Raw genomic sequence first — 27,210 nt, forward strand, 5'->3', positions numbered from 1 at the left:
AAGGACCTTTGGATTCAAAAGATGAGAAATCAGTAAAGCTATAACCGTGATATGGATTTGCTTATATTTTCCTTTTTGGCTTCCACTGGCTCACATGTTCTCAAGTGATGACAGTTGGGCTGATTGAGAGCCGTTAGTCAAATCCAGTAATAGTATTAATCTGTGGTTGGAAATGACTGTTAAAGTAAGTGCCAGGCTATTCAGTTGTGGTTTTTCTTCCAGCTTCCAGTCGTGCCAGGCTTCCAGCGGGAGGAATAGAGGCTGTGGTAAAGGAAACCGTTGATAAACGAAAGAAACCAGAAACTGTCACTACCCATAACAACGAAACAACAAAAAAAATTACAGAAAAGAGGGGGAGACAAAGGAAATTGTACAAAGCGGTTTAAGCCTGCAATCTGATGTGATCATTAGGCATGAGGCTAGCGTGGTGGTGCCTCAGGCACTGACTCCAATTTTCCAGGGAGAACAGGAAGGCTATAAGTACCAAGTAACACTGCTGAGCAAGAAAGCTTTTCGTAAGGGAAGAGAAAGACTGGAGTTTAAGTGAAGCTATTTTTATCAGCTTCCTAATGTGCTCCTCAGACCACTGATACACAAAAGGAAGCTAGGGGCCTGGTCACCAACTTATGTCAAAAGAGCTTACCCCATAATCCTCTTGACTGAATTTTCCAGAACAAATGTTTAATAATGTTGCACCATTCTTTAGTTTTCAAGAAATGCATGTTGTAACTGAGAAGTGCTTAGCAGTCAATGTCTTCTATTTGCTGTTTTTATTTCGAGAACTTTAGACTGGCAGCTCGCCATGTGTGTTCACCAAAGCTCCAAGATGAGTTTTTTTTATACTTTATTTATTTTTTTTTTCAAGCTGGCACAGGGAATTTATTTTGTAGGAAAGCAACATCTAGAGAATGCCATACAACCCTAGTACGTCTAAAGTACTATATATAAAAATGACAATTGCTCATAACAACATTGAAGCATTGAAAGATACCAAAGTACTTTCTGAATCCAAGAAGTCAAATTAAAACCAGTATGGTTTTAATGTCCTAATATATATCGAAATTCTAATACGCTGACATATGGTAAACCAGATAGCCAGAACATCCAGTAATGTGACTTGGGTGACACGTAAGTTAACCTGGTGACATCCAAGTCTTTGGACAATACATAAACTTGCTCTTACTCATCTAGTAGATCTCCACACAAATATTTTAAAATTCCAATTTCTTGGTCAAGTGATATATTTTGCTTGAGTTTGCTAAATACATTTAGATGTCTCGATTATACGAAGTTAAATGTACAACTGAATCAGTAAAAAGTGCTGAGATTTTTATGGCAGCATTAAAACTCCGACAAAAATGTTTATCAATGTACCCTATACTCAATATTGCCTTTTTTCATTTAAATCTAAATTTTTCCCCTCTATTTTTAAAACAGTTTTGTGATTTTTTAATACGAAATCTATGCCTTCTCAATTTATACAGTTTCTTCTCTTTTTTTCCCTTATTTCTTAGCTTAAATCCAGTTTAAGCTTTGTTGGTATCTTAGGCTTCATGTGTACTGTTACTCCTAAGCACCAGCAGTTCTTCAGAGGCCTAAAATCCAGCATGGGAATTACTATATTAAATTAGTTTTAGGAAAAACATTAAAGACATTTTTTTCTGAAATATACAGAACATGTCATGCCAAATCTTCTTTATACAATGAACCAGTAATATTGGTAAATTGCATATACAGCTTATATTCCCAAAATAAAATAACTTAAATACTAAAATGTACCTTTATGTTACCACCATAACTGACCTTACAAGCATAACAAATGGCAATATCAATATAAAAATCACAAAATCCACTAACCTTAAATGCCACTACGTATCACAGCATACACACTCATCTCCCTATGACCTATTCAAACTATAGACAGCAAACTATAGCTTTAAGCTACTCTAGCATTTACGCCCTAATTAGAAATTTATACGAAACAATTTTATGTTCAAATATGGAAATAGCAACATAATTCCAAAACCCAAAAGTATCCCAGCATTCTGTAAAAAGAAATATCCCCAGCGGCTACATCCATGGTCACTAGCATCACTGTGCAGCACCTCAGGTACCATGTCAACCAGAGCCACATATGTGAATAAGCCCGCAGTAACTGCAGATATACACATAGAAACATTTTCAGCATAATGACCAATGAAAATTTCCTGTTGCCATTCCAAGATACGCCAGCATGGCCGACAGAGCATTATAAAGAACAGCCTGCTTAAAAGTCATGCCAGCCTTTAGTAAAACGGCAAAGTCACAACCATCCTGTTTACAAATCCACTGTATACAGTTGAGTCGAGCAGTGTGACCATTCAGGTTGGTAATAACAACACTTTTCTGAGGGTCATAGAGCACCACAGAACAGGACATGCCGAAGGCCAGAAGTCCTCCGGGCCCAGAGCTCCAGCTTAAGGCTCCCCGCACCCGGTTCGGGCAGCAAAACACGTGAGAGGTCTCCAGTACAGGTGCCACCATGTTGCTGGCTGGTCAGCAGCCCTTTTTACACTTTAAAAAGGAAAAAACTGTCAGTAAATATGTATTCAGTGAACTGAAAAGTTAAATGGTTCTATAAAGGAACAGCAGGTATAAGCTCCAGAGTAACATCAAAGAGCATCTGAACATAATACACCTGAAGCATTTCACTGTCTCCCAACAAGAAAACAGCAATTTTCATTGCTACCATGTTTCACATATTGCACTTTTTTTTTTTTAAAGACAGACTTGCTCTATCTTTATTAAAGATACAGTAAGACACAGTTGAACAACATATAGCCCTACATCTTAGCTTTGGGATATGCCAGTGGTTCCCAAACTTTGTTGCACGTTGGAAACACTTCAGGATATATATTTTTTAAGTACTAATGCTTGGCTCCTACCCCCATACGTGTTAATAAGGGGTACAAATTGGGCATCAGGGTTTTTTGGTTTTCGGTTTTTGGTTTTATTGCGGTACGCGGGCCTCTCACTGCTGTGGCCTCTCCCGTTGCGGAGCACAGGCTCCGGACGCGCAGGCTCAGCGGACATGGCTCACGGGCCCAGCCGCTCCGCGGCATGTGGGATTTTCCCGGACCAGGGCACGAACCCGTGTCCCCTGCATTGGCAGGCAGGCTCTCAACCACTGCGCCACCAGGGAAGCCCAGACATAGCTTTTTGAAGCAGTTGAACCATTATGGGATAAACTGGTGCAAACTCTTTGCCTTCCCTGCTTTTTACTGATTGAACATAAGCTTCCAGGGCACCCCCGATGAGGAGGAGCCTGTCCTTTTCAGAGGGATGATCATCCAGCCCCTGGGAGAAGCGTGCATGGAACCACTTGGCCCTCTGGAAGGGGGATCTCAGCTCAGGGGGTGCTCTTGTGAACAAAAACTGAATAATGATGCTGAATGGAATAATGTCTCCCAGTGCAGAGCTGCTGGCCACGTGTTCACTTGTCTGGAAGAGCAGTGGTCTGAATGACCTCAGCATTCAATAGGACTTTCCTGAATCAGATACTCTTCTGCAGCGGTCTGGTCCAAAGTGGCTAAGTTGCACCGGGATCCAAAGGTCCCTCAGCAGCTAACTCCGCGGAGCCAACGGCCCCACCCATTTTTTCCATTTTTGATTATTTCTAGAATCAGGATGTAAATTGGAATCAGTTGGTAGCATCTTAGGTTCAATGAAAGATGGTGGTTCTGCTTAAAAAGCAAAAGTTCGTAATTTTCTGCATATCATTGGTGTCCAATGGCTGGTTAACTCTGGGAGTCAAAAGACAATTTTAAGCACTGGTAGGGAAAATGCATTTAATTTATGGACTTTTTTTCTTCCGGTTTTATTGAGATATAATTGACATACAGCACTGTGTAAGTTTAAGGTGTACAGCATAATGATTTGACTTACATGCATCGTGAAATGATGAGCACAGTTGGTTTAGTGAACATCCATCATCTCATATAGATACAACATTAAAAAGTAGAAAAAAATATATTTTTTCCTCGTGATGAGAACTCTTAGCATTTACTCTCTTAACAGCTTTCATACATAACTAATTATATTAGTTATGTGCTAATTATATTCATTATGTTGATGAATAATTATATTCATAAAATTGAATTATTATTCAATTCAATAATTATATTCATCAATTATATTCATCATGTTGTACATTACATCCCTGGTACTTATATGTCTTATAACTGGAAGTTTGCACCTTTTGACCACTTTCCTCCAGTTCCCCCTCCCCCACCACCTTATCCCCACTCCTGCCTCTGGTAACCACAAATCTGATCTCTTTTTCTGAGTTTGTTTGTTTGTTTTTGAATAAAATTGACCTACAATACTATGTTAGTTCCTGGTACACAACATAGTGATTTGTATTTCTCTGCATTTCAAAATGATCACCATGATAAATCGAGTTACCGTTTGTCACCATACAAAGATATTATGTAATTATTGACTGACTATATTCCCCACACTGTACATTTCATACCCATGACTCATTGATTTGGGAACCAAAAGTTTGTACCTTTTAATTTCCTTCACCTATTTTTCTGCTCCCCCCAACCCCCTCTCCTCTGGCAACCACCTGTTTGTTCTCTGTACCTGTGACCCTGTTTCATTTGTTCTGTTTTTTAGATTCCACATATAAGTAAAATCATGCAGTATTTGTCTTTCTCTGTCTGACTTATTTCACTTGACATAATACCCTCTAGGTCCATCTATGTTGTCGCAAATGGCAAGATTTCATTCTTTTTATGGCTGAGTAATATTCCACTGTGTGTGTGTGTGTGTGTGTGTGTGTGTGTGTGTGTGTATACTGTGTGTGTGTGGACAACTTCATTATCCATTTTTCTATCAGTGGTTACTTACACTGCTTCCATATCTTGACTATAAATAATACTACAGTGAACATAAGGGTACATATATTTTTTCGAATTAGCGTTTTCATTTTCTTCAGATGAATACCGAGGAGTGGGATTGCTGGATGATATGGACTTTTAAAATTATAATTTAGTATGTAAGTGATGGTCCTTGGGGCATTAAGGAATAACCCAAAGAACCTAAAGCTGAGAGTTAGTGTTGCCCTCGTTGGTCACTACCCGCCAATGGCGATGGCAGAGCGGGACAGAGGTCTGCCCAGCCTGGATGGTCCACACAGGCTGTGTTGTCCTGCCGCCTGTCAGAGTCCACGCCTTACCAAGCAGGACTCTGAGGCAAACCCCACATTTGCTCTGAAGTGTCCTTCTATCTGGGCACTGGCAGAACTCCCAAGCAAGTGGGGAAAGGTACCAAGTTCATCCTCAGATGAGTGGATCAGTTCAACATGAGACAGTAGAACGTTGTTCCACGAGGGGCCGTGGGATCGGTGTGGCTGCGTTCCCCGGCTGCTCCATGCTCAGCCTGCAGACTTCTCCCTGGTATCGAGGTCTTCCTGCTTTCAGGCGCCAGGATTATCTTTTAAAATAAACCATTAAAAAAAAAAAAGAATAAAATAAACCATTTATTTTTAAAATAGTACTGATGCTAATAAAATAATAAAATAAAAATGCCAAAGATATGCTAAATATATAGTATATTTTGGTAAATTAATAAAAAGGAGCAGTTCAGTGACCATATAAAATTTAAATTTAAATGTCTTTAGACTTTTTAACATGCAAAACCAGAGTAATCTAAAGTGTATATTAGTTTTGTGCTAAAGCTGCACAATTTGAAAGTGCGTTTTATGAGCAAGGCATACAATATGCATTATCAGACTATACCAATATTTTATTTTAAATATATTAGATACTCTCACCTATAATGCTTTGTAAGCTTTAAAGGGCTGTACTTAATTAGCTGAGATGAACACAGTACAAACTTTCAAGTTTTTAAATTTATTTTGGGCCTCACTTTTTTGTGTACTTTCCCAAAATACGGTAATCACCTTGTATGTGTACCATTGGGTTTGCTGTATGCTGTTTATTACCTAGTAGATGTTAGAGTTTTACAATTTGCTGTTTGATCTTAACCTCTCTAAGCCTCAGTTCCTCCTTTTAAAATGAGGATAATGATATGTACTTAGCAGAGTGTTTTTACAATTAAATGAGATAATACATGTAGAATAGAGTAAAGCAGCTCCTGTTCTATTAGATGTGCTTGGTAAGTTGCATCTGTTATTAATAGCCATCAGTGTTGAAGAAAAGTTACCTACTTAACATTTTTTAGGTTGCACTGGTTTTATCTACATAATTTCTTTAAGATAATGGTTTTAAAGGCTAAGGTTTCTTACATACTTCCTTAAAGTTCCTTTTTTCAGTTTTAATCTAGCCAAATGTGGTCAGAAGTTTGTTTATAGGTTGAAAGAATCTAAATTCCACTTTCAAGGAAAATTTGTACCTCAGGTACAGTGCTAGGCCTACCAGTGATGATCAAGAAGTCCAGCTGGTCAATAAGTAATTATACTTTATAATTAGAAAGTAGACATTTATTTGCTTAATATCTAAAATCTGACCAGAGTATTTTCTGAACTCAGAACCCATTTTTGAGTAAATGTTCATCTGCAATTTAAATCTTCAATTTAGTTAAGAAGTCTGTGAAACCTGATGTAACCTGACAGCCCCTTGTGGCCACATAGTCTTAAATATATTAAAAAATACCTCTCAAAGCTTTTTTTTTAATGTCTATATATATTCATCTTTTTCTAAGACCATAAATTTAGAGATGGCAGAACATGACTGGATTTTTACTTCTCATTTTTAATAACCTTTATTGCATTGTTCCTCTTAAAAAGTAATGCATTAGGGCTTCCCTGGTGGCGCAGTGGTTGAGAGTCCGCCTGCCGATGCAGGGGACACGGGTTCGTGCCCTGGTCCAGGAAGATCCCACATGCCGCGGAGCGGCTGGGCCCGTGAGCCATGCCCGCTGAGCCTGCGCGTCCGGAGTCTGTGCTCCGCAACGGGAGAGGCCACAACAGTGAGAGACCCGCATACGGCAAAAAAAAAAAAAAGTAATGCATTAGCAAAATTTTAGAAAGTTAGATTTAGGAAAATGCAGAGAAGCAAAAAAGACAGGGTGAAAATTACCTGTAACCCATAGATAGGTAGCATATATCATAACATTTTCATTGTATCCTTCTTTCTAGTCTTTTTGATATATATTTTTATACAATATCAATATGTTTTATATTACATAAACATTTAATATATATTTCCAGTTTTTAAATATATAAATTTATAGTAATTATTACTGTACATATTTTTTACTACATATTTCCTTTGTATGACTGACAAAACTTTATGCCCATGATGTCCTTCTCTTGTAGTTGTAAAGTCAAATGCATGGTGGATAGAGTCATACCTCTCTAGAGAATGTGTACTGCAAACAGATCATAACTAGAATATGCCTTTAACCTCCTCGTTCTTATAAGTTCATTTGTTTCATAAGTAAATTAAGGCCAAAGATTGACCTTAATATCTCTTTTGTAACATATTTTTAAATGTGCTATGGTAGATTGCATTTAAATATATGATATAATAATATCAATAAGAAATCATTAAGAATATTGATTCCAGCTTTTGTACTTACCACATATATGACTGTGTCTGTTAAAGTTACAAAACCCTCCTGAGCCCCAGCTTCCTCATCTGTAAATTGAGGAGAGTATTGCCTGTGCTTCAGGATTGTTTGTAAGGATTAGAAAAATATGTCTTACCTATCGTTCCTATCCCATTTCATTAGGCAAAATTATCTGGCTTTGTTTGGCAATTGAGAAGTAGAAATTCATAGAAGTATTACCAATGATGAATAAGCATAAAAAGTGTTCAAACTTACCACTAATCAGGGAAATAAACATTCTAACAACAGTTTATTAATGCATTCAGAGAGAGAGGGTATTTCATTTACTACCATATTCCTAGCATCCAGAACAGCATCTGACACTCAGTAAATGTCCTCTGAAGGAATGAATAAATGAACAGATGAATGAACAAAATATAAAACCTTGAGCAAGTCATTTAATCTTGCAGGACCTCAGTTTCTTCATTAATATAAGGAAAAGACCATATTCAAGCTCAACTGGTGGGGGTAGAGAGGAATGCTCTAACTAATTAGCCTTACTGGCATGGGTACTGAATAAGGAAACACATTTTCCCTCATATTTGTCATTGTCCTGACTACATCATCTTTAAAGTTTTCTGAGCCAGTGATCTTGGTAGCACAGCAGAATATCATGGGTAAATTAAATTCAGAGATTTGGTGCAGATGTAGGGCCAAAATAATAGCACTGAATTTTTCTTTGCATATTTAACCATAATGAAACAAGGAAAAGAAACTGCCAGTAGGGAAAGGGGTGGCGGGGGGGAGAGGGTGGGATGGAAGATAATACAGTATGAAGCAAAAAGGAATAACTTGGAATGAGTTAGAGTTCATCATATTTGCTACTTTTTCTTTTTGGAGTATAGTTGATTTACAATGTTGTGTTAGTTTCTGGTGTACAGCAAAGTAATTCTGTTATACATATATGTTCTTTCTCATATTCTTTTCCATTATGGTTTATTACAAGATATTGAATATAGTTCCCTGTGCTATACAGTAGGACCTTGTTGTTTATCCATTCTATATATAATAGTTTGCATCTGCCAGTCCCAAACTCCCAATATATTTGCTACTTGATTGGCATTACTTTTACCGAAGAGCTAATTTTACTTCCCGGCAGTTCTGATTTGTCCACCTAGTTTATTATTTTTGCAGCACATCTGTGGTATACAGTGGGACAGAAGCTGTGATATCGGTTCTTTAGCAGATGAGCAGAGGTTAAGTGGCTGACCTGCCTGCACTCAGTGATTGGTTAATCAGTTACAGAGCCAGCATTAAGAGCTGGGTCTTCTGTCTCCTGGGTTATATACTCCTTTCCATTGCACATGGCTCAGTGCTTCTGTCTTGTTCTGAAGAAGGCTCTACAGGGGTCACAGCCTTGCCCGGTTCTAGAAGTAGCATCATTGCCTGACAGGTTGGTCTGCCAGGATGACCATTTTCATGTATTTAGGAGGCTAGGGTTTAACCATTTTTTTCCCAAGAGGAAGTAGCCATAACCATGCACCAAAAATAATGCCTTAACTGCTAAATTCTGCTTAGTAGGTGGTTTCCCAGAGATGATCCAATGCAATGAGTCATCACTCTGAGCTCTTATTAGCACACTATTTCTCTTTTTCACTAACCTCTGGTGCTTTTGGTTACATGTTTTTTAACCTTTAGAGCCTTTCTGAGAGGTTCACAGTCTTCATGCTATGCATATAAACCATCCCCCACATGTCCCTCTTTTCCTTCTGCTTCCACTTTTCAAATCTAAGGTAACCCCTGATTCAAGAGAACAGTCAGGATCATGACCTCAGACAAAAGAGCAAGTTTCTGCAGTTGGAAGCAGCTCCATCTCACTCCCAGTAATAATAAAAAAAATGTAAATTAATGTAAGCAAATGTGAGGGACCCATATCAAGAAAACTCTAAAACTTGATTGAGAGATACAAAAGACCTACGTAGATATAGAGAATATTTGAATATTGGAAAGATACTACATTTTCCTGAAAAGATTGAATATTCAAAGGATACAAGATCTTTCCAAATTAATTTATAGGTTTATGCAACTTCAATCAGAATCCCAGTAGGATTTTCTAAAATGCATTTGGAAGAGCTAAATTGGTGAAAATAGCCAAGAATTGTTTGAAAAAAGTTATAAAGGGAACCCCCTACCACCAAACACTAAGATGCATTATGCAGCTACAATAATAAAAAAATTTGGTTCCAGCAGAAGAAATGACAGACATTAATGGAACAGAATAGAGAGCCCAAGAAAAAACTCTAATTTAGGAAGTGATATAATTTATCATAAATCACAAATCCTGGAGGACGGAATAGCTTGTTCAACAAATAAGATTAGGTAACTGGTTGACTCGGGGGGGAAAACTGGTAATCTGATTAGATTCTCTCTATTCTTTACCACAGAGCAAGTAACAAGATGGCTTAAAGACTTAAATATTAGTAATGAAACAAAAATGGGTAAAGAAACTATAGAAAATATCGATGACCCTAAAATGGAGATACACTTTCAAGGCATTAAAAAGTCACAAAGAGGGCTTCCCTGGTGGCGCAGTGGTTGAGAGTCCGCCTGCCGATGCAGGGGACACGGGTTCGTGCCCCGGTCTGGGAAGATCCCACATGCCGCGGAGCGGCTGGGCCCGTGAGCCATGGCCGTTGAGCCTGCGCGTCCGGAGCCTGTGCTCCGCAACGGGAGAGGCCACAACAGTGAGAGGCCCACATATCGCAAAAAAAAAAAAAAAAAAAAAAAAAAAGTCACAAAGAAAATATTATTATATTTGTGTAATATAAAAATATTATATTGACTATATAAAAATTGAAAACTTCTGTTCATCAAAAAATAAAAATACTGCAGACAAAGTTAAAAAGCATATGGCAATCTTGGGGAAATCGTTTGCAATGGATATGACAAAGGCATAACACCCTTAATGAATAAAGAGCCCTTAAAATGAATTGGGAAACCACTAGCACAACCCAGTGTAGCTGTACCACTTTCCTATCACATTATGTACATGACAGTGCTACATGGTTTGTTGTTGTTGTTGTTTGTAATTTTTATTTATTTATTTATTTTTGGCTGTGTTGGGTCTTCATTGCTGCATGCAGGCTTTCTCTAGTTGTGGCTTGCGGGCTCTAGGCAGGCAGGCTTCAGTAGTTGTGGCTCGCAGGCTTAGTTGCTCTGCAGCATGTGGGATCTTCCCAGACCAGGGATCGAACCCATGTCCCCTGCATTGGCAGGCGGATTCTTATACGCTGTGCCACTAGGGAAGCCCACTACATAGGTTTTATAAACAGAATACAGTTCAGATGATACAAGTGAAAGAAATTGAGATCTTATTTTCCTTTCACATACTCTTTGTTCAAAGGCAGTTTAAAGAAACTACACATTATGCTATAAATACTTCAGGACAGTTTGTCCACATTGACACTTCCATTTCCTAAAATGAAACCCTCACTGGCCCACAGGGAGAAAAAAAGGCTGGCTTTGTTAACCAGCTTTATTTCAACAAGCACATCCATATGGCAAGAACTTCCTCTGATGAGTCATCCACAGTTGTCAAACACCAACTTTCCTTTGTTTGACCCATGTAGAAATAAGATCTGTGGAAGCATAATGCGAGAGTATGAATCATTTAATTGTGTTTTATTCCTATCTGAATTTGCAACTGACACAAACCCACTATGTCCACCATGAAAAATTGCATTCTTCAAATATCACTGAAAAAAAATCCTATTCAAGTGGGTCTGTTCTGTCTAGATAGTCTGTGAAATTTCTAAGGAATGTTGTGGGCTTTGCTTCCTGTGCTGAATTGTTGAGTTATCACACATTACTGGATTCTACCCAAAATGTTCTGGATAGGAATATTATATTCATACAGGATACCAGTTGTCTTTACCATTTAGAAAGGAATAAAGGGAAAGGTTTTCCTGCTCCTTGTTGTAAGATATAAACTCTAAAAGGGTAGGTAGAAATGTGTGTACAAACAACATTTTTTTAATATGTCCTTGATTTTTTTCTTCATAGAGGCTTGAGTCATATTCAGTCCCAGCTTTGTTATGACTGCTAACCACTGTCTTGTCTTTTTGTTCTTATTCAAACCAAGGACTATACAGCCAGGATTCCGATCCTGGTCTGGAGTATGGTGCCATCTTTGTTTGAAAGAGAAGAGACCTTTAGAGATCCCATGTAATCCATTTGCATCTAAAAAGAGAAAAGAAATGATGCTGTTATTTCTTCTTTTTACTTTTCTCTATTTTCCAGACTTTCTACAATGCATATATATATCATAATCAGAAAAATTATTTTTTTAAAGTAGCAACCCATCATTAAAAATATAAATGCAATAAGTAAGCCTTTTAAAAAATTAAGCTGGCTCTTAGGTCAGTAAAAATTTATCCTGAGAAAAGAAATGCTAACTTTTGTTGACTGATCCCATTAATCTCTCAGTACTAGAGACATGTAGACAACCTCACTGACATTCAACGACCAGTGCCCATGTTTGTACGCTAACCAGATTTTTTTTTTTTTTAAGGAAAAAATGAGAAAATCAGTTTTCCACTGTTTGGAGTATTTTTAACCGATGATTGAATCCAATTTGAGGATATTTTTGGGTCATTTGTAATACTGTATGAGTGATACTTTTGGTTCGCTCTTGAGCAAAGCTGCTTTTTTTTTTTAAATAAGCCACTTCAACCAACAGACATGTCTGTTGCAGAAAATTCCTAGTGATTATGTTCCCCCAAAATCAACATTAAAACTTTTAGCCTTGGATTATGCATCATTTTGCTGACAGCTGGCTGATGTCAATATTAGTGTTTGCAAGAGAGAGCATATGCATATGAACATAGAGGTGATCATAATTATCTACTCAGAGACGCACCCACATTAGAGCCCATAAAGCTCTCTTTGGCAAAATTGCTGTGTCAAAGACAAGGCCAGTGGATTCAAAGATTAAGAGTGTTTGTTTGGGGCTTCCCTGGTGGCGCAGTGGTTGAGAGTCTGCCTGCCGATGCAGGGGACGTGGGTTCGTGCCCCGGTCCAGGAGGATCCCACATGCTGCAGAGCGGCTGGGCCTGTGAGCCATGGCCGCTGAGCCTGCACGTCCGGAGCCTGTGCTCTGCAGCAGGAGAGGCCACAGCAGTGAGAGGCCCGTGTACCGCAAAAAAAAAAAGAGTGTTTGTTTAGTTTATTTATTTATTTATGGCTGAGTTGGGTCTTCGTTGCTGCGTGCGGGTTTTCTCTAGTTGCGGTGTGCGGGCTTCTCATTGTGGTGGCTTCTTTTGTTGCAGAGCATGGCTCTAGGCCTGCGGGCTCAGTAGTTGTGGCTTGCAAGCTCTAGAGCGCAGGCTCAGTAGTTGTGGCGCACAGGCTTAGTTGCTCCACAGCACGTGGGATCTTTCCGGACCAGGGATCGAACCTGTGTCCCCTGCATTGACAGGCGGCTTCTTAACCACTGTGCCACCAGGGAAGTCCCAGTAAGAGTGATTTTGAAAGCCACATATTTGTTACCATAGTTTAAGTAATATTTGTTATTGGAGTATGTCACTATTAGACGAGCTTACTTTAACGTTTTCTAACTTTTACTCCTTGTGTATTGCTTTGATGTCAGCCTATCAGAAAGAGAAAACTTGGCTCACCTGTGTCACCTTGGTTCACGTGGCTAGTCTGTTTTACATGCTATGTGTTGCTGATTAATCACAGTACTCTCTTCTACTGCACCTATATAGCACTTCAGAATCATTCTCAACCTAGCTCACAGCCTGTTACTACCAGTCAGACTGGACAAGATGAATTCTCTTTGTCATCCTAGATGTGTAGTAGCTCCACCACAGTCTCTATTGGTGGTCTCCTCTTTAGACCATGTACTTCCCTCAGACTATTACATTAACCGTGTGGATTAAGCCACAGGCAAATGCTCTTTCCCTAGGCAAAATGTATATGGTTTTACAAGGTCTTTTGCTAACACAGAGGAATAGCAAGTTGAATTATGGTTTGTGGAGGGAGCTACCAATGGTCTAGTCCCTTATTGCATAGAAACAGTGAGTTATTAGGAAAGACAAGAATGAAATCTGTCTGTCTGGACCACCTTCATTCTTATTGTTTTGAGAGATGCTCATCTAATATTTTAAAACCATCCTCTGAAATAACAAAAACACTTTTTTAAAGATTACTCTTTTTTTTTTCCAATTTCCTTTACTATAACTTCTTGTACTGGGTAGGGTGACCAACCATCCTAGTTTGCTTAGGACAAAGAGGTTTTCCTGGATACAGGATTTTTAGTGCTAAAACTGGGACCATCCTGGGCATACTGGGCCATTTGGTCAACCTTTTCATGGGTGCCCTACCCAAATAGCCAGTATTGAGGAACATGGGTGCTAAGGTTCGCACTCATGGACCAGCAGCCCTGACATAGGTTTTCTTTCTCTCCCAGGAAGGCACAGTATAAAGAAAGGCTAGGAATTGTGGGACAGGGTGGTTTTATTACGTGATATGGTGAGGTTCTAGTTTGCTTAAGTGATGGCTCTAGTTCACATTTCTGCAGAGTGAAGGTAATTGATAAGCCCTGGGCCCAGTAAGTAATTAAAGCCTGACTAATCAGTCTCTGGCACTGATTTTGTCAGGTGTTCCTGCTAATCTCTGATAATTCATTCTATGTCTCTACATGCCACCATCACCCTTGCCCCAAATGATCTTACAGCATGTCGTCATTAAAGGTTTTCAATACCAAGCCCAACTTAAAATATAGTGCGTATTATTACAGCTTGAATTTCCATATGGGAGGAGGAGAGTCATTCAAGCTCTGTGGTTATGTGAAGAGACAGAAGACACCATTCCCCAGGGCATTGAACCAGAGATGTCTGACTGTTAAAGAAGCTTATTGCCCATAGTGAGAGAGGTGATTCCATGGAAGTCCCAGACCCTGGACTTGCCTCAGCTTCCTAGTAATTAGTAATACTAATCCAACTGCTTTTCCCTTGCAACATATCACTTCTTAGGTTTGACTCAGATTTCTTTTTCTGGTTCTCAAACTTTGTTTCAAATGCAAAGTTATTTAGTACTTGCTAGTTGTCTGACTTCAGGGTTAGAGTGGGAATGAAAATGCAATAATATAGTTAGGAACCCAGGCTTTAGAAAGTGCCCACTACATGATCATTTCTTTCCTGCCTTAAGAACTACCCTGAGCAGCGTGATTAGAGAGCAAGAGATAAGGTAGGCATTGGAAGAGTGATAAACATGTAATTTGGCAAGAAAAATTATCAGAAAGTTTATTAAATGAATACCTGAATCCCAGGCACAGAATGAGACACATCCTGTTTGTTGCTCCTATTGGATCAGAACACGCCTGCCCAGCTTTCTAATTTTAAAAAAATTATTAAAGGTATGAAAGGTGTTGTATTTAGTAACATGAAGAAGGAAGTATTGTAGACTGAATGTTTGTGGTCCCCCCGCCCCAGAATTCAGACGTTGAAGCCCTAACCCCCAATTTGATGGTGTTTGGAGATGGGGCCTTTGGGATTTAATTAGAGTTAGATGAGGTCATGAGTGTGAAGCCTTGATGAGATTAGTGCCCTTCTAAGAAGAGACACCAGAGAACTCTCTCTTTCTCTACCATGTGAGTAAGCAACAAAGAAGGCGGCCATCTGCAAGCCAGGAAGAGAGTCCTCATCAGAAATCAATCATGTTGGCACTTTCATTTAGGACTTCTCAGTCTCCAGAGCTGTGAAATAACCTTCTGTCATTTAAGCCACCCAGGCTATGGTATTGTTATAGCAGCCCAAGTGGACTAAGACAGGAAGAAATAGCACTGGGAGAAGAGAAAGGGAAATTCTTTAATTAAATAAGTATATACAAGAAATAATGATTTCTGGCAAATGGTAGATACTCAACATTTGTTAAAGTGATCAGAAATGATTTTTTTAATCTTAATGACCACTGAGGCTTCTTGAGTCATATATAAAATTGACTAAATCAGTAAATATATTAATTTGTAAGTTTTGTAATGTTTCAGAAATCTCAAGTGGTTTGGTGAGCTCTAGTTTAATTTTAATTGGCAATTTTGAATCGAAAACCATTGGGGTTTTCCTCTCTTTCTCTTTCTCTCTCTTAAGGAAGTTACTCATAGTCCAGTAAATATGAGTCTTCTGTGGAGAAATAAAATATTCACAATTGGTAACAAGTGAAAATTAATTCAGCTATTTACTTTTAAGGAAATTACCAGACTCAGAGTCCCCTGCTATGGACAGATATGGCAGCACTCTCTAACTTGTGTTCATCTGGTCTTTGCTATAAGTGGCACCTTCCTTCGCTGGTAGAGGTTTTTTCCTGTCAGTCTGTGTCTCGGTGACAGAACTTCATCTCAGGTTCTTTTTACCCCAGTCCTTCCCTCTTATTACTTGGACTTCTCATCTTTTTTCTCCTGTGCTCTTCCCCACCAGCCCTTCTTCCTTTCTGGACCGCTCTCCTTCAAGCTCCTCTTTCCCCTCCACACCCTCTTTAACCCCTCACTCTCTGTTTTGCCTTGCTACACTTTCTCTCAACACTTCTCTTTCTTTGTCTTCCAAGGAGCCCTTCCCTGTCCTGCATACTTGGGTAAAGTAAGCCCCTGAGGGCAAAGTTCCTATCCTACTTGCCTCTTGCTGCTTCTCTGCTGGTTTTGACAAGACTTTAGATTTAGGGGACTAATTGTCAGACCACCTGGTTTTTAAATACCCATTATTTGCACATGTTCTCTAGTGCCACAGAGCAGGTAAAGCATAAATGGATACAACAATGTAAGTCAAATCCAGTTTCAGCTCTGACGGTGTATACATCTATTCATATATATGTATCTGTGCAAACACACATGCTCACACTTGAATTACCCAGAGGTGAACCGAGGAAGCAAATTTTGAGACATGAGAGACTGAAGCTTGTGGAAAGAAGAGAGAGGAAAGCCTTCTCAATAGAAAGAACAGTAACCATTGAGTATGTATTTATTGAGTGCCAATTATGGACAGAAAATTATGTGCTCTAGATATAGAAGCAAGTAAGGGTTGACCCTGTCCTCAGGGAGCTTCCGATTTGGGCTGTAGAGACCAGCAAGTAAGTGAGGAATAGAAGCGTGTTGGCGCAGGAGTGGGGAATGAAGAAGTGAGGTGAACAGATCACGTACATGCAGTATATGGCAAGTAGCCGTGTTGGGGCCTTTTCCTTCTGATTTTAAAACTAACTGATGCTCATAAAACGGTGAGTACAGAATAATAGAAAAATGCAGGGAAAAAAAATCACCCATAATCTCACCATCCAGAGGAAAGCATAAGATGGTTTTTTAGACTGTCTTTTTTTAATCCATACACATTTGGGGGGTTTATTATTTAATCCTAATCTGATAAATCAGGTGTTTGGGGAGATTCAGATCATATTAGTAGATTATTCAGAACTTCCAGAGCACATCTCTCCAAACGGGTACTTGATTGAATATATGGTAGAATAAATGTTTGTCACTGTACTGCAATACGATGTACTTAAGCCTTTCATATATTTAGGCCTAAAGCAGTTTTCTTAGCAGATTTTTACTGTCCTGAATCTGTAATGTTTGCTTGGAAATATAATTTCTAAACTACTTTTTAAAAAACAGCTTTATTGACATATAATTCACATACCATACAATTCACCAATATAAATTTCACACTTCAATGGTTTTTAGAGTAGTCTATCCAGAGAGTTGTGCAACCATCACCACAGTCAATGTTAGAATATTTTCATCACCCTAAAAAGAAACCCCATGCCCATTAGCAGTCACTCATTTCCCCACAAGGCCCCCGTCCTAGGCAACCACTCACCTACTTTCTGACTCCATAGATTTGCCTCTTCTATATATTGGAATATATGGATTCCAATAAATGGAATCATACAATGTGGTCTTTTGTGACTGGCTTCTTTTACTTAGCATAATGTTTTCAAGGGTCATCCATGTTGCAGCAGTGCTTCATTCCTTTTTATGACTGAATGATACTCCATGGTATGGCTATACCACATTCTGTTTATCCCTTTATCAGCTGATGGGCATTAGGGTTCATTCTACTTTTTGGTTATTATGAATATGAATATGCTATGTACATTCACGTACAAGTTTTTGTAAAGACATATGCTCTCAATACTCCTGGGTGTATGTCTAGGTGTACTTAACTACCTTTTTTTGCATATTTTTTATTTTATATGTTATTTCTATTTTAAAGGAACACATCCAAAACTAAATTAATTATCTTCCAATTTCCTCTTCCCTGTCCCCCACCACCCTCTCCCCACCTTTCTCATTCAGCCTGGCTTTACTAGTAATGCAAACTTCAAATCATGCTTCTCCTTCCAAGTCCTGTTCAGTCTTTCACCAAGTTCTGATCCCCTTCTGTTAAACATCTTTGCATCCCGGCCCATTTCCTTGTCCACCTAGTGCAGATCCTTGTCATCTCATTCATGGCCTGGCCTTCCCATTGGCATCCCCAGCTCCATCTCCATCCCGGCCAACTGGCCCAGTGAACCTCTGTCATATTAATCTTTCTAAAACACTGCTTCTATTTGCTGTTCATTGGAGTCACACAGACCAGCTTAGCCTCTTACTGGGCTGTGTTTCCTCGAATCAGTTACTTTACTTCTCATTGATAAAAGGAGGTTAATCAGACCACCTCCCAACATTCTAGTAAAGATTAAATGATTGCCCTGGGCTTTCGGCTCCCACCAGTAAAATTAGAGAAACTTCTCTATTTCATGACCCTGCATTTGTGTATCTTGTCTCCTGTGGAAGCAAGGATCATTATGGTAGTATGTAGTATAGGTATGTATATTTATTTATAAAGTTATAAATTCGTATTTTAATATAAATTTATAACGAACTTATACTATTATATAAACATATAATAATTATTTTATTACAATATAAATTTATAAAATACATATTATTTATTTATTTATTTATTTTTGTTTGTTTGTTTGCGGTACGCGGGCCTCTCACTGTTGTGGCCTCTCCCGTTGCGGAGCACAGGCTCCGGACGCGCAGGCTCAGCGGCCATGGCTCACGGGCCCAGCCGCTCCACGGCATGTGGGATCTTCCCGGACCGGGGCACGAACCCGTGTCCCCTGCATCGGCAGGCGTACTCTCAACCACTGTGCCACCAGGGAAGCCCTATATTATAATTTAAATGTATGTTTATTATATATATTTTAAATTTTGTTATTTTATTTATTTATTTTTGACTGTGTTGGGTCTTCATTGCTGTGTGCAGGCTTTTCTCTCATTGCAGCGAGCAGGGGCTACTCTTCGTTGCAGTGCGCGGGCTTCTCATTGCGGTGGCTTCTCTTGTTGCGGAGCATGGGCTCTAGGTGCACAGGCTTCAGTAGTTGTGACGTGGGCTCAGTAGTTGTGACTTGCAGGCTCTAGAGCACAGGCTCAGTAGTTGTGGCGCACGGGCTTAGCTGCTCCGTGGCATGTGGGATCTTCCCGGACCAGGGATCAAACATGTGTCCCTGCATTGGCAGGCGGATTCTTAACCTCTGCGCCACCAGGGAAGCCCTGTTTATTATATATTAAGACCATACATTATACAATCTAATTTATATTTGATATTTATTTGGGCGGGGGTGGGGGGAGGGATAATCTCCTAGCACCTAATGCAGCCCTTTGTGCTTAGTAGGTGATCACTCGATTAGTGTTTACAAAGTAAATCAATTAATTGATTTTCTGCTTAATCTGGTTATTTGAATAGGTGGTAATTGTAAGGTGATAAATTGACATTTTTAACTTAACAGATAACAGCTTTAGAACTGAACATGGGTTACAAGTATTAAAAAGCAAACATTCCCCTGGGTAATATTTTTCGAAAGGTCATTTTATGAACATGGAAAATTCCTCTACTAATCAAGAAAGATAGCAGCTAAAGCATAGCTGCAGTTCAAATGCAGGTTACAGAGGTGTTCTATAGGGTGATCCATGACTTCCTCATCTTTTTAGTACAATGAAAGTACTGTAACTAAACAAAATCTTTCATCTTCCATTATGCATGAATCATTTCCTTTCTATAACAGGTATATCAGCATACACGTCTCATCTGCTAGAAAACATACCCTACTTTTAAATGTTGTTTTGCACTGTTCATTGAGATTATGAATAATATTTATATGTTCTTTTAGTTGTTTGTTTTAAAAGGCCTGAGTCCAGGGGCTTCCCTGGTGGCGCAGTGGTTGAGAGTCCACCTGCCGATGCAGGGGACACGGGTTCGTGCCCTGGTCTGGGAAGATCCCACATGCCACGGAGCGGCTGGGCCCGTGAGCCACGGCCGCTGAGCCTGCGCGTCCGGAGCCTGTGCTCCGCAATGGGAGAGGCCACAACAGTGAGAGGCCCGCGTACCACACACACACACAAAAAGGCATGAGTCCAAAACTTGGTCCCCTTTGTAATTTGACCCAAGCAAATTCACTTCACTGATAAGACAATGGTGAGTGAGTTTTTTTGCTAAACCTACATTCAGAATTACCAATTCAAAATGAATTAATCTTTATTGGAAATTTTGACATTCATTCTTTCTTTTCTTGATGATAAAGGTATAAGAATTCTAACAGGTGTAGAGAATATATACAGTGATGCCAGAGGAAGGACTATTAGGTTTAAGTTTGACTTGAGCACCCACCACACAGTGACAAATGTTCTCTTCCTTTCTTGTTCACCATGTAAAATATTTTACCTTATCATCTGTGTGTAATAGCGGCCAGGAACCAGAAATATCTACCATGTGTAAGTATGAGAAAGTGTGTATATCTAGCTGCCGCATATTATTGGTCTACTATAAACTGGACATTTTACAGATGAAGCGAGCAAAGTTCAAAGAGGCTAAATGACTTTCTAAGGTCGTACAGGGAGAAGTGGCTGACTAGGGGTTCGGTCACACCCAGGACAGCCTATCACCAAAATCTATGCCCTCTCCCCAGTCGGCAAGTATCCTGAAAAATCAACATGTTGGGGGGCGGGGGGGGGGAATGTTAAGGTTTAACCTCTCACAGATTTAATAAAGCCTTGGGGAAATCCTTGATTAAAACCCCAAGGTCTACACTTGTTTTGGCACAGCAGTGCCTAAGGTGAGATGAGAAGAGAAATGACTCTGCTGTGGTTTGAAATGAATGCAATTTGCCATTGTATTTTGCAGGAATCTCCCTTTGGTTAGGAAAAAAGAAAAAAAATATGTCTAAATGAAAATGTATGTGTTTCATAGAGTTTATTTTATCAGCATTAACTATTATCAAGTATATATGGTGAAGAAAGATACTTGAGGAAAATACTTGGAAATAACCTAAAATCCTCTTTCGTAAAAACATAGCAGTGTTCAGTTTCAGATATTGTCCCCCAAATATTGTTTACCTTGTCAAATAAGTTACCTTCCAAGGGTAGCATGGCAAAGTCCTTCCAGTAGGCTTCTCTGGAGTTTATGTGAGAATTCATAATAGAAAGAAGCTCAGGGGCATGAGAGACAGAGGAGGGTTTCTGCAATAGAATATAAAAGTCCCAGAGAGTGTGGAGAAAATCTTCTGAAGAAAAATGAGGATCATAAGCAAGGGAAGAGAAAAGAAATGTAGGTATAAAATGGGAAATGGATTCATGATACTTAGATTCAACAAAGGTCTTTAGCAATAATGTTTGTGCGCTGTTACCCAGCCACTTGGTTAAACTACTGAAAAGTATCTAAATGAAGTGATTAATTGTAGTTTTTGATGTAGTAAAATGCATAAAAGTTACTGACCTTCAGTAATGTTCTGTATAATAAAAGGATTTTTTTGCGTGTTAATTCAGTAAAGCAATTGCAGTCTTCATTTTGGGATGTTTTTGGTAGGAGTAATCATTCTTTTTTTTTTTTTGCGGTACGCGGGCCTCTCACTGTTATGGCCTCTCCCGTTGCGGAGCACAGGTTCCGGACGCACAGGCTCAGCGGCCATGGCTCACGGGCCCAGCCGCTCCGTGGCATGTGGGATCTTCCCGGACCGGGGCACAAACCCGTGTCGCCTGCATCGGCAGGCGGACTCTCAACCACTGTGCCACCAGGGGAGCCCAATCTTTCCATTTTATTATTTAACCCCCCCCAACCCAAAAATGTGTATATAAGAATTTTTTTAGAAATATAAAAACAGCCTTCAGACTTACTACCTTCAATAGAATATCTCTGTTGTTAACTGTATTTTTAAATAATTAGTTTAAAAGAATTCCTGAGTATGTCACCTGGGAGGCTTATGTCTAAAAACAGACAAGATAGGATAGCTTTGTGGATCTTCTCCCTGCAGTGACTTTTTCTAAAAATGCATGACGTTTTATCTTTGATGAGGCTCTGTCTCATGATATATACCAGAGCATTCCTCTTCCATCTTTCATCTCCACACAGGGCCTCTGTACCTAACATCCTAGGATTACCAGGAGAGGTAGATTCTTAGGCAGTGGGAAGAAACAGAGTTTAAAGTTATTGTGAACCTCCTCAGGTGGTCTCTATCTGGCCACCTCTATCTCAATCTCAGTCTTTCAGTCTTTCTGTGTCTTTTATTCTCCACCATTTTGCTCCTTCAACCCTCTACTTCCTTCCAGCTCAGCTCTATGTCTTGGTAATAAAGAACCAGCCAAGTCGGACTCATACATGTGTGTGTTTTAGCCAAATCATCCCTCAATTATACGGTTATTCCAGGCAGTAGAATTAAACTCTCCCTCATCACTAAACCAAAGAATATAATCAAAGATTATGTTCATATTTGTCCACCTAAAATATGCCATAAATTATATGAATTGAAGGCTCTTTGGCTCAGCTAATATGAGGGAGAAAGAATATTCAAAATAACCTCAGTGAAAATACCGGTCCTGTGTGTTTCTTCAGTTCATGGTGCACACATACCTGATACAGCCAAGACTTCTTGCCAAAGAGCCTTATTTAAAGATAGAATAAGGTCCTTAGGGTGATCTTATTCTTACGTCTCCACACTCCACCATAGCACACCCAGGAGTTCATCATGATGAAAGGTTTCATCTCTCCTCTAAATCCATTGTTCCTCTCCATGCTCCTTATGTTTATAGCACCCCCTATCATAAAACCAGCTCATACAAACTATTCCACCTTTTCCGCTGAAAACTGAATAGATGGTTCTAAGAGTTTGATCAGATTCATGACCAACCTCTTGGTCAGCTGACAGTACCAGTTCCAATTAGGCCTGTTGCCCCTTCACATGACCCATTTCTCTTGTCTTGTGACTATGTCTTTGCATCCAAAGATCCGTTTTATAGGAGCTAATTGCATGCAGTCAGGGTTCAGTAGCTCTTATAACTCAAGCCAACCCACATTTGCTGCAAAGACAAGTTAATAGACCCCAGAGTCGCATACCAAGTCTTCCTAAGGTGGCAAAAGGCAATCTGAGCTCTACACCGAACGGCAGGCTCTGAGCTTCTAGTATCCCCTAGCAGGTTTTGTTGAGTGTTCACAGAAGAGTGGTTATGATTCAGACCTTCTGCTTGCTGCCCTCATTAAAGGAAGCCAAACTGATGGGCCAGTCCTAACTCAGGGATGGCAGGCACATTCCATTTTGTGGGCCAAGTCCAACCAATAGAGATACGACTTCAGGCTCTTGCAGTACGGTAGACCACGTGACTTGAAAGTCCTCTGCTAAAACGTGTAGCAAATGTAAGATAAAATAGAGCAAACTTAAATGCATAGCAGAACTAGCAAAAAAGTTAGAATATTGCCAAGGGACAAAAACAAGAAAAGAGCTCAAAACCAAAACAGTAGGGACATGAGCCACTGCTGCAGCTGAGCTTCAGGCTGGGGTCTCAGCGCCCACCCCAGGAAAGAGATGTTCTTACGCCTTTGCCTGGAAACATCCATTCAAGTTAGTCTGCTTTGTTTGTTTCCTGATAGCCATGCCAACATATTTATTTTAAACTGCTCCATAATCCTCACAAGTAATTTCACTCATGCTTCTGTGGATACCAGTCTTCTTCGTGAAGGGTGAGGGGCTTGGCATGTTTACATAGCGACTTAACCAGCTCAGCAGATTAAACTGATGCTCTCTGTTCCCTCTGTGCTTACTGACCTGGCACACTCACCACTCCAGCCATTTGAGATACTTGCTTAGCAAGAAAGGGTCATTTGTGTTTGTTCCCAAACCTCATAATGCCGGCTATATTTAGTTTTATAATTTCATACTTTATTTTATTTTTAATTTTTTTAAATTTATTTTTGGCTGCGTTCGGTCTTCATTGCTGTGCGCAGGCTTTCTCTAGTTGCGGCGAGCGGGGGCTACTCTTCGTTGTGGTGCGTGGGCTTCTCATCGTGGTGGCTTCTCTTGTTGCGGAGCACGGGCTCTGGGTGCACGCGCTTCAGTAGTTGTGGCACGTGGGCTCAGTATTTGCGGGCTCTAGAGCGCAGGCTCAGTAGTTGTGGTTCACAGGCTTAGCTGCTCCACGGCATGTGGGATCTTGCCAGACCAGGGATTGAACCCACGTCCCCTGCATTGGCAGGCGGATTCTTAACCACCGCACCACCAAGGAAGTCCCAATAATTTCATACTTTAATATTAAGAAAAATAGATGATTGTGAAGAGAAAGAGAACTGTTGATTCTTTGCAACCCGAGTTCTATGCTTTGGAAGGAATTTTAAAATGGTGCATCAATTAAGATGTGTGAGCTAAACAGCTATAAAAGATTGGGCTGTAGGAAGATTTAAAGATCTGGAAGGGCCATCATCAGTTAGTTTGTGGAGAGACTAGAGAGTCTCAATCTGGTGAATTGCTTTTGTTCCTTGTTAAAGTAGAGCAAGACTTTAAAGACATTTAGACACTTGCAAAACCATCTGAGTAAGAATCTCATAGGCACCCGCTTATGAGACACAGGTTCTCTACACAGTGCTCTTCACAGGGTCCCTGTGCTACTTCTCCCCAGAGGCTCAGCTAAAGTGACTCTCTGTGATTGCAGAGAACATTAGTAACCAAAATAAAAGTATTACGACATAATAATGAAGCATACAGGCTTTGGGGCAAGGCAGACCTGGCTTGAATTTTAAGTCTGCAATTTGTTATGTGTCCTTAGGTAAGTCATGAAACTTCTCCAATCCTCAGTTTCCTCATCAGAAAATAGGGGTGCTAATAATACTACCTTGCTCCTGGAGTTTTTGTGAGAATTAAATGATATAATGTTTGGGGAGCATGTGGCACTATGTCAGGTACAACACCAGTGCCCTATAAATAATAGCTGTTAAGATTCCATTGTTGGGCTTCCCTGGTGGCGCAGTGGTTGAGGGTCCGCCTGCCGATACAGGGGACACGGGTTCGTGCCCCGGTCCGGGAGGATCCCACGTGCCACGGAGCGGCTGGGCCCGTGAGCCATGGCTGCTGAGCCTGCGCGTCTGGAGCCTGTGCTCCGCAACCGGAGGGGCCACAATGGTGAGAGGCCCACGCACCGCAAAAAAAAAAAAAAAAAAAAAAAAGATTCCATTGTTTAACTTTTCTAAAACTTTCACTTCTCACCTTGCTATCTTTCAGGACCTGTCTAGATGTCTTTTAGAATCCAACTCCATAATTCTTTATTAATTTGGCTGTGTTAGTGATGTCTGTATTAGTTTTCTAGGGTTTGCCATAACAAAATACCAAAGACTAAGTGGTTTAAACAACAGAAATTTGTTTTCTCACAGTTCTGGAGGCTGGAAGCCCAAGATCAAGGTGTCAGCCGGTTTGGTTTCTTCCGAGTTCTCTCTCCTTGGCTCACCTCCCTGCTGTGTCCTCACGTGGTCATTTCTCTGTGTGCACGCATGCCTCTGGTTTGGATTGGATTAGGGCCCACCCTAATGGCCTCATTTGAACTTACCCATCACTTTATAGGCCCTCATTCTGAGGCACTGGGGTTGGGCTTCAATGTGAATGGGGGGCACGGGGCAGGGGGACACAATCCAACCATAACATTTACACAAGTAAATTATTTTCCACTTCATTTGAAAATAACCACCTTCAAGAATCATGACCTGAATAGAAAGTATGGTTCAGTGTCTCGTAGCCACTGAAATGCCATGACTTTGTAGGAGTCTCCATATATAGCGTATATGGCAAGTTCACTTATTGTGTGTAAAAAATATTTAAGAGGTCTGGTTTAAGGCTTTATGAATTGATATATAATATTTCTAAAACATGATCTCTGATAATAGGCTGCACATATTTTTTAAAGCACATTATTGTTGAAAAATACTTTTTTGTGTCACTTGTTGAGCAAGGAGTTAGGGAACATTTACATGTGTACCATGGGTATATGTAAAATCAAATAAGAGACGTATTAACTGAGCACCTGTTCAGGTAAAGCACTAAGCCAAAGGTTAGGGGCAAACCTAGAACACTCCCTGCTCTCTACTTAAGAAAATGCCAGAAATGTCACCAAGTGAGTTCATTTAATTGTCAGTTAAATGCTCAGGATAGATAATGAGTCTTGTGTGTTCACAATTGCCTCTGAAGCCCAGAGTTAGGATTTTGAACTCGTGATGGTTAGCTACCATAATATTGGGAGAAAGGGGAGTGGTATAATCAGAAAAACAGACCCATAGGTAGCTCACTGCAGCATTCGGGACAAGTGAAAGGAGAGAGAACTGTGAGGAAGGACTGTGATAGCAGAGTGGTATGAAGAAAGGGCGCTCTGTCAGAAAACAAACTTATGGTTACCAAAGGGGAAAGGGAGGGGAGGGGTAAATGAGGAGTATGAGATTAACAGATACAAACTACAATACATAAAATAGGTAAGCAACAAGACCTACTGTGTAGCACAGGGAACTATATTCAGTATCTTCTAATAACCTATAATGGAAAAGAATCTAAATATATGTGTGTATATGTATACATATATATGTATATATATAGTTGAATCACTTTGCTATATACTTGAAACTAATACAATATTGTAAGTCAACTATATTTCAGTTAAAAAAAGGAAGGGTGCTCTGAGAAGGATCTGACCAAGAATAATATCAAAGAATTCCACATACCTCTGGTTTGAGCCTATGATAGTGATGTGTTCCAGCCTACCACAAAGTTAAGTAGAACTTTGAAGCCAGGGCCTGTATATGGTGGTGGCAGTGTTGTTACAATGACTGAGAATAGGTTACCCAGGACTATCAAGTATGGGAGTCAGGCACCGCCAGATATTCATAAGAGATCTTACTGTAAGGGGAATGCAAGAAAAACCTTCATTTACCAAAGGTTACTTCTTCCCCACACAAAGAATATTTTGATTCCTGTTAAATAATGATCAAGACAAGTATGATTGAAATGTAACCAGAGAAAATTCCTTGTTTAATATGTATCTTTATTCTTTCAGGCCGCTTTTTCGTGGAAGTTCAGATGTCGATCAACTAGGAAAAATCTTGGAGTAAGTATTAACTGTAATTTTACATCTGTGTCTATAGCATTAAAACATTGCAGTGACCTTCCTCTGACGTTTATGTAATATGTTTATCTCTTGTCTTTCCTACCCCAAGCTGCTGCTGCTGCAGACAGTGTTACTGTTTGTGTGGTGAGTGGGCACATGGTAGACGTCTGCTGTTTTGTGCAGAGCCCATCATGCCTTGTGGCCTGATCGCTCTGCTCTGG

At 39.8% G+C, this 27,210-nt stretch overlaps 1 protein-coding gene across 5 annotated transcripts in view; it reads left to right on the forward strand.

The window, feature by feature from the left end:
• CDK6 (cyclin dependent kinase 6) overlaps window positions 1–27,210 on the forward strand; it is a 237,006-nt gene that overhangs the window by 190,329 nt on the left and 19,467 nt on the right. For all 5 annotated transcript variants that reach the window (XM_081243507.1, XM_081243509.1, XM_081243510.1 and 2 more), the window contains exon 6: window positions 26,939–26,989. In XM_081243507.1, coding sequence (XP_081099633.1) covers window positions 26,939–26,989 — 51 coding nt within the window. The remainder of the gene's footprint in view (window positions 1–26,938; window positions 26,990–27,210) is intronic.

This window comes from Mesoplodon bidens (genome assembly GCF_964165515.1).
Source record: "Mesoplodon bidens genome assembly, chromosome: 9".
Lineage (NCBI taxonomy): Eukaryota > Metazoa > Chordata > Mammalia > Artiodactyla > Ziphiidae > Mesoplodon > Mesoplodon bidens.